Source organism: Lolium rigidum, chromosome 7 (genome assembly GCF_022539505.1).
Source record: "Lolium rigidum isolate FL_2022 chromosome 7, APGP_CSIRO_Lrig_0.1, whole genome shotgun sequence".
NCBI lineage: Eukaryota > Viridiplantae > Streptophyta > Magnoliopsida > Poales > Poaceae > Lolium > Lolium rigidum.
The window spans coordinates 74,096,169-74,103,890 of record NC_061514.1 but is presented as its reverse complement, the minus strand read 5'-3'; the positions used below and the strand labels follow the sequence as shown (position 1 = coordinate 74,103,890).

Sequence of the window (7,722 nt, the reverse complement as noted above, 5' to 3'; positions counted from 1 at the left end):
AAATGTAGGATTGGTATGGCCTGCCCCATTAAATCCTATGAAAAATGAAAACTATGAGAATTGGTATAAGTGGTTGTTAGAAATGTATCCAATAGCACAAATCTAATGGAAAAAAATTCTATTGAAATAGACTAAGAGGGGTCCATATGAAAGAATCTCGCATGTTCTATTCCTACAAATCAAACAACGGTTGTAGGAAAAAAATTCATAGGAATACAATCCCGTCAGAATCATGTGCAAATCCTATGAATCAAACAAGCCTTTACACTATAAAATATTTATAAGATTATTTACTATGGAATTTGATCGTATGGATCAAACGGATTTTGTTGGAAAATTTTCATAGAATCCCAATCAAACATAAATCCTTTAGAAATCCTAAAGGAGCCCTAGCACTTTCGAGGATTAGTCGCTGCCATTTTTGCCACCTCCTACACACCAACATGTTACTCTCTTCCTTTTAAGGGCCTGTTTGATTTAAAAGATTTTCATAAAAAAATTGTAGGATTAAATTCTATAGAAATTTTCCTATAATGGGTATTTGATTTGTAGGATTGGTTCCCATTGATTTTTTTTCCTAAGCAATACTTTGAACTAGATATAATAGGCACGTCCATGCATACCTCTTTTTGAGAATCTTTGCTATTTTATGGCGAAATCAAATAAATTTTGTTTCATATGAATTCATGTAGGATTGTAGTAGGCACGCCATTGTAATCCTACGTTTTTGTGTTCCTACATTTTTCCTATTCCCACGTTTTATCTATCCTTCGAATCAAATATGCCCTAAATGAATAAAGCTTATAGATTTAATCAAAAGTCAACATTCTCTAAGTTCGACTAATGTTATAGACAAAAATAGGAACATTTACGATACCAAATGAATATTATTAGATTCATTCTGAAATATATTTTCATAATTTATTTATTTCATGTTGTAAATATTTATATTTTCTTCTTTATATTTAGTCAAAGTTTGTAAGCTTTGACTTTTTGACTAAACATATAAGTTTTATTTATCGGAACGGAAGTACAACCACCGTTCAAAAATAAGTAACTTGAACTTTATCTACATATATGATAGTTCATCGTTCACAGGTCGCGGCCAAATTCGCAAAGTATAACAGAGAGAAAACGATGGCGTTGTCATCTTCCTCCTCCATCACGTCTCTACAGCCGCCGTGAGAGTAGGCATCGGATCGGTGCTCCTGATCCTCCTCTAGGAACATGGAAAGAAGTGTTTGATGCTTTGCTTCTGCTGTCGATATGACGTGATGGTGAATGACCGGAGTACACTGGCTGGCTGGTAAGAGAATTAACCAATTACATGTCCTACAGTCTAAAGCATAAAAACGGGATATATCAAAGTATGGCCTTGGACTGTTTGTTCCACTGATCAACCAAACCAACAGGCAGATAGTGATCTTATTTTATATGATCGTGGCCATCGGACCTAGAGATAAACTCTGTGCAGAAGGCCCCACACTATATGAACCAGGGCTAATTCAAATCATTGCATGAGGCTCGTGTCAGGTCATTCAGTAAATATCAGTGCTGTAACAACATATGATGTGTGCCTGAATCAGTGATCATAGTTGACATCAGGAGTTATCGTTTGAAGTTGTGAGTGCCACAAGCTATTGTTTACCATAGGAGAAAGAGAGTCCAAAACTTTTGTTCTGTTGTGTTCCCGAATCAGTGATGACACTAGTCTAGATCAAGAGTTCTCGTTTGAAGTTTCGTGAGTGCCACAAATTATTGTTCACCATAGGTACACCCCTCTCGTTCACTATGTGAATGGGAACTGCAGTTCTGAGAAATAAGTTCTGAACATGTTAATGTTCCAGAAACTCAATTCGGCTCCCGGGTGCGTATGATCCCTCTACCATAAAAACATATTTCCAAGTGTTAAAAAAATTTGACAAAAAAATTTACATGTACATCTCCATAACATATGTGTATTCGTCAAGTTTCACGAAAAAATGATATTTTTTGTAGTCTAAGCGAAAAAGAGAAAATTTATCTTGTGACAAGTCTTTGTTTCAGCACCGAATTTTGTCTTTTTTACACACGCCACATGACATGTCGATTTTTCATGAAATGACTTTGTGAGCGCGTAGCACATGAAGATGTACGTGCGAAATTTTTGTTTCAATTTTTTTAACATTTTAAAATGTGTCTAACATGTAGTTCAAGATAAAGGGAGCATATGCTCCCATGTGCCAAAACAACGTATAGCTAAATGCAAGTTGTGGTGCTACCCGTATCCAACTTTACAGTTCATAACCGCAAGAAGAAAAAAAATGGTTCAGCTTCCACAACTGTTCAGGTTAATTCAGCATAGCATTACAGACCAAGTATTCTGAATTAACAGCGATTCAAAAATAGTGATTGCGATGCAAATTATATACAAATGATAATGCAAGCAAAAAAAAGAAAATGTGTGCTAATAGGAGGAATAATAGGGAAATGTTGTTATTAACTGTTTGCTTCTGTTTGCGGTTTTATTTTTTCCAATAGCTTCTCGGCATCAATAAAACCCCCCAGGGGACCCAACGGTGTATATTTTACTTGCCTCCAGCTGCAAAGATGAGGAGTGTAAATAATTTGAGATGTAATCTCAAAGGAATTCTGTATGGCAGATACGACATATACAAAAATAACAAAGGCAGGGAGTTCTGCAATTTCATTACCTGGGCATAAATGGCAGTGCCAGGCAGTGAAGATGAAGGTGATCAATACTATTAAATGGGGGCTGATGAAAACCAAATCTACAAGACATGCCAAGTTTGTAAGAGATCAGACAGGAAAAAAAATGCTCCATGAGTATTGCTGTGATAAAAAAAATAACAGCCATAATTTTAACAGCATATGAGAAGGCTTTCAGGCTGATTTACAACATGACAGAACAAATATATTTCATTTAGCAATACCTATGTTCCTCAGATATGGGAGCATCTCGATCGAGTAAATATTTTCCCACCTTCACCATGTGACTAACTGAAAAGGAATAAATGTTATAGTTCACAGAGCAATCCATGATTGCCATATAGGAAATGTAGGGCAGTCCAGGGATATATGAAGCTCTGAGCACCCACCTAACTGGTGATGTTCGTTGGTTATTCGGAGATCATTTACAGTTGGTATATGCTCGATGGGTATGACAAGATAGTGCCTGCAAGCGTTGCACAACAAGACAACCTTAGAACAGACCTTCACGCAAAAAATTGGGCATGCACAAGCTGACCATAAACAATGGTTCTTGTTCGTAGTCAACGGATGAACTGAAGGTGATAAAGACACACAATGCTAAAGCTAAGGCATAAATTGATAACTACTTGCTAAAAGTAGGCAGTGTTCACACAAATGCCAGTCTTGATCAACAATGACTCACACAAGGTACTCACAGTCCATGACATCTCCCTAGGTTCTCCAATCAGTCGCGTGCTACGAAACTTATCGATAATAGCCACCGATATTTTATACATCACTCTGACAATTAGTAAACATAGAAACAAATAATTTTTATCACATCAAATACAGTACTCCCTGTACTAAATCAGCGACACTTATTATGGGTAGGAGGGAATAGCATTTTATAAAGATCAGCTAAGTTACAGGCTTAACGCAAACACAGTCAGAATGATGTACTACTAAACAGCTGTCGGAGTTTCAAAGAAAACAACACAGTCAGTATCTGAAGGAAACATTACTCACACACAGTACAGCATAGAGAAAGAGAACAAGTAGTTCCAGTTATAAGCCTTCCATCTTGCACTAGCTGAACAGACCTAATTAAATCTAAACAACAATTCTCACGATGCTCGCAAGGTGTTCGGCTAAATGAACACAAGCACTACTACATCCAACGATGAACGAAGTATGCTAACAACACGAGGCCACGAGCAGTGACATGGGACTGAAAGAACACAGTGCAAAGGCCAGAAATTACCTGAACGCAGACGGGTCGATGTCCTGGAACGCGACGACCTTGTCATCCTGTGAACAGGAACAAAATTCCACACGTTCAGCGAGCAAATCCGAAGAGATGGCGGCGTTTAGATCGGAGACGGTCGGGGAAAGGTGTACGGAACGGAGTAGAGGAGATCGGTGGTGGAGCCGGGGGCGCGGCCGGCGATGTCGCAGAACACGCACCAGTCAGCGTCAGCCATCGGCGTCCTCTTCGCCGCGGGACGGCGGAAGCAGAACAGGTTCTTCATGGCTCCCCCTTCCACGCGTTAGAAATCAGGTGGACGCGGCACGAATTGACGGTTTCCGCGCTGCGCCAGGACGCGGCGGCCGTGCTCGGAGATGCTGGCCGCCGTCGTGGAAGTAGTCGTCGGAGGCTCTGAAGCGTGATTCCATGGGGCGCAGGCGCCGCACGCGGCTGGGCCCAGTAGCAGAAGCTCGACTGGGCTGGGCTCTTTCGAGTAGGCGATATTTTGTTGAGCCGAGAATGCCCAAAGCCCAACTGGTGTACAGTATATTCGAGATCTTTCGTTAAAAAAATGCAATTTCAGAATTAAAAAAAAAAGTAAATATTTCTCTTTTATACTCCAGTGTGAGTGTGACTTCGAGCTTTCTCTGGTATGTGCTTCATAGTATTATTACTTTGCTAAAAAAATAGAAGTTTCTTGAAGCTTAGTGTTTAATTGATCAAAAGGATTTTTTAAAATAAAATTTTGGAGAACAGAATCCTTAGAAACTTTTTCTATGAGTTGTTTGATATGTACAATTGTATGTTTTTTATTTCCATCAGATTTATAGTAAAAACTTCATGTTGCAGATAAAATCATGTAGGATTCAAATGCGAACAACATTGCAATTAGTGTATTTCTCATCCCTGTATTTTAGAATCTTCGAAACGAAAATAGACTATTAGGACAACAATCAGATGATACAAAAAAATGTAGTAAAATAATTCATTACCAAACCCATAGAGATGATAATTTTGCAATCAAATATTAGGCAGAGCTACACAATCCCCTAGAACTTGCATCCGGATTGCATTATCTCAATTGTCAAACATTTGCCCTATTACTGCCAAACTTCCAAGCAGTATAGTAAAATGAAGGTGTGAAAAGGAGAATGACTTGTGAAGATGAACATCACATTTCGAGAATTCTAAGCGTGCAACGTCAGATTGAGCACTTGACACACATAGAAACTTATCCATAACAAGATCCATGGGTCGGGATGTTTCGTGTCACGCTTGCCCACGCAAGGATCATGTCCCATTTCTTAGGACCGGTCCGATGTCTATCCAGACGCTACGTGCTCGACCAAAGCGTGTCTACGATTATGTTTTGTGTTCCTCCGCGTCTCGCGTGGACAAAGCTCCAAATGACACTTATGACAACACAACATGCAAACAAATGCAGTCCCCGTTTCGCTAGGTGGTCGGCTATCTAGACCGTCGCATGTAGAATCAGCCAAATTGCTAGTTCGCAACGCAAGGCTGCCCAAGAACCCCCGGTTGCTTTCACGGCGCCGCATGTACTTGAGGTCGTAAAGAAGGTGTTGTATATCTCGCGGAATAGGAACCTTTGGGATCCCACGACCATGACCAAACATCATCTACCTCCGCCGATGGATTGAGGGTGTCAACTTCTTCTCAAATTGTCAAAACTTGATGGAAATCTCGAATAGTGATCGGTTTCTTCATATCATCCAACCAAGAGAGATGCCATACATCTCTCTATTCGGCAGAGAGAAAAGGTAAGAGATGTAGGTAGAAGACATATATGACAAGTGGGACAACTTGATAAACTAGAGAAACAATATGATCGGGTTTTGATTTAGACCAATATTAGCAAGTTCAGTGCACAAACAACAGGAATTTGAAGTCGATCCAATTCTCATTTAGCCGAACCTCTATGAGTTCAGGATTTGAAATACCCTCGTTCATTGTACACGCTGAGTGAGACACACGTACTCTGAGATTTAGTTCACACGTCGGCCGGCGACCCATCGACGGGCACGGTATGTCTTGACCGGCTGCCCGACGCCGACTTGGGCCCGCCCTCTTGCACGCTGTTCTCCGCGAACCGCGATGTTGCGGCGTTGTACCCTTTCTCCCGCTCCTCCTCGGTCCACTCCCGGCTGTAGTACTCCTCGGCGGTTGCCCCCGTGCTTGGCCCGGCGAGCATGCCGCCCCACTGCGGGAAGTAGATGAGCGTGAGGGGCAGCGTGCAGGCGATGATCATGATCCCCATGTACACGATCCCCGTCTCCGTCTTGTACTTGGATCCGCGGAAGAATATGACCTGCGTGAGCACGGCGCCCACGTTGCCGCCGCCGCCGGTCATGCCGGAGATGAGCCCCAGCGACCTCCGCGACACGAACGGCACGATGCCGAAGGTGAGCCCGCAGGCCGCCTGCACGAAGAAGGAGAAGAGCATCATGACGGCCACTGAGGCGGCGAAGGAGTAGTCGACGACGCCGAGCACGACGCACAGGACTCCGCCGATGGTCTGCACGATCCACAGCCCCCACAGCCTGCCGCGCATGCCGTACCGGCTGGAGAGCCAGTCGGACATGAGCCCGCCACCGGGGCGGGAGATGACGTTGGCCATCCCGAAGCTGGCGGCGATGAGCCCGGCGGTGTGGAGGTTGACGTCGAAGCGGTCGTAGAAGTACTGCGCCACGATGTTGTCGACGGCGAGCTCGACGCCGAAGCAGTAGCCGTAGGTGAGCGCCAGGATCCAGGCGCGGTAGTTGGTGACCGCGTGGCGGAGCACGTTGGCGAAGCTGTCCTTGTGCATGTCCCCGGTCCTGTGGAGCTTACGGTAGTTTCCGTCGGGCATGTCCTGCCCGAACGCCAGCACGGCGATGGCCGAGAACGTCTGCATGGCGCCCGGGATGAAGAAGGCGACGCGCCAAGCCGTGAACGGCGTGCTCCCCATCTTCTTGACGGCCGCGAACACCAGCGGCATGATGAGCTGCACGGCGCCCCCGCCGAGGTTGCCCCAGCCGCCGGCGACGCCGTTGGCCAGCCCCACCTTGGGCGGCGAGAACATGGAGCTCATCCAGAACTGCGTGGACACGAAGGAGGCGAGCGAGAAGCCCGTGAAGAAGCGCGCGAGCAGGAACGACGACGGCGAGGTGATGACGGCGGAGCAGTAGACCGCGGGGGTGGTGAGCAGTATGATCGCCGCGGACGCCAGGCGGGGCCCGGCCAGGTCGCAGGCCGTGCCCATCGCGAGGCGCGCGAACACGGCGCCGGAGACGGACGCGATCCCGGCGTTGCCGATGTCCCTGGCCGTGAGGCCGAGCGTGTCCCGGATGAGCGGCAGCAGCGGAGGCGCGGCGAAGGTGGAGACGAAGCAGCAGAAGAAGGAGAACCATGAGAGGTGGAACGCGCTCATGTGCGGCCTCGCCAAGGAGAAGAGCCAGAACTCCGTGGCCTGGTTGTCGGAGTCTACCGGGATCCTGAACTTGGGCTTCGCCGCCGGCTCCATCTCCATCTCCATCGCCGCCGGCTTCGACCTCCCCTCCATCTCACTAGCTAGCTACTGTACTACAGACTGCAGCTCAAATGTTTACGTGCCGGTAGCACTACAGCCTCAGCGGCGGCGTGTTTATATAGAGCAGCTGGAGAGCGGCATTCGAATTCGATCGATTTGCAGCGCGAGGGACGGCTGGGAGCGGCGAGTTGGTCTGGTAGATTGCAGTGGCTGTCCTGCAAGGGCTAGCAAGATCGTGACCTCTGACTTTCGAGGG

At 45.6% G+C, this 7,722-nt stretch overlaps 2 protein-coding genes across 2 annotated transcripts; both read right to left on the bottom strand.

Moving 5' to 3' along the window:
• Positions 1–2,430: 2,430 nt before the first annotated feature.
• Positions 2,431–4,179, bottom strand: LOC124674531 (bifunctional adenosine 5'-phosphosulfate phosphorylase/adenylylsulfatase HINT4-like). Its single transcript, XM_047210575.1, has 6 exons — positions 4,095–4,179; positions 3,953–3,999; positions 3,099–3,175; positions 2,934–3,000; positions 2,694–2,771; positions 2,431–2,581 (listed from the first exon to the last, which is right to left on the bottom strand). Exons 1-6 carry the CDS (start codon positions 4,170–4,172, stop codon positions 2,479–2,481), a joined length of 450 nt encoding a protein of 149 aa, XP_047066531.1. The 5' UTR covers positions 4,173–4,179; the 3' UTR covers positions 2,431–2,478.
• Positions 4,180–5,948: 1,769 nt separating this feature from the next.
• LOC124674528 (high-affinity nitrate transporter 2.3-like) lies at positions 5,949–7,499 on the bottom strand. The gene has a single exon (XM_047210573.1). It carries the CDS (start codon positions 7,497–7,499, stop codon positions 5,949–5,951), a length of 1,551 nt encoding a protein of 516 aa, XP_047066529.1.
• Between the last annotated feature and the right edge of the window lie 223 nt (positions 7,500–7,722).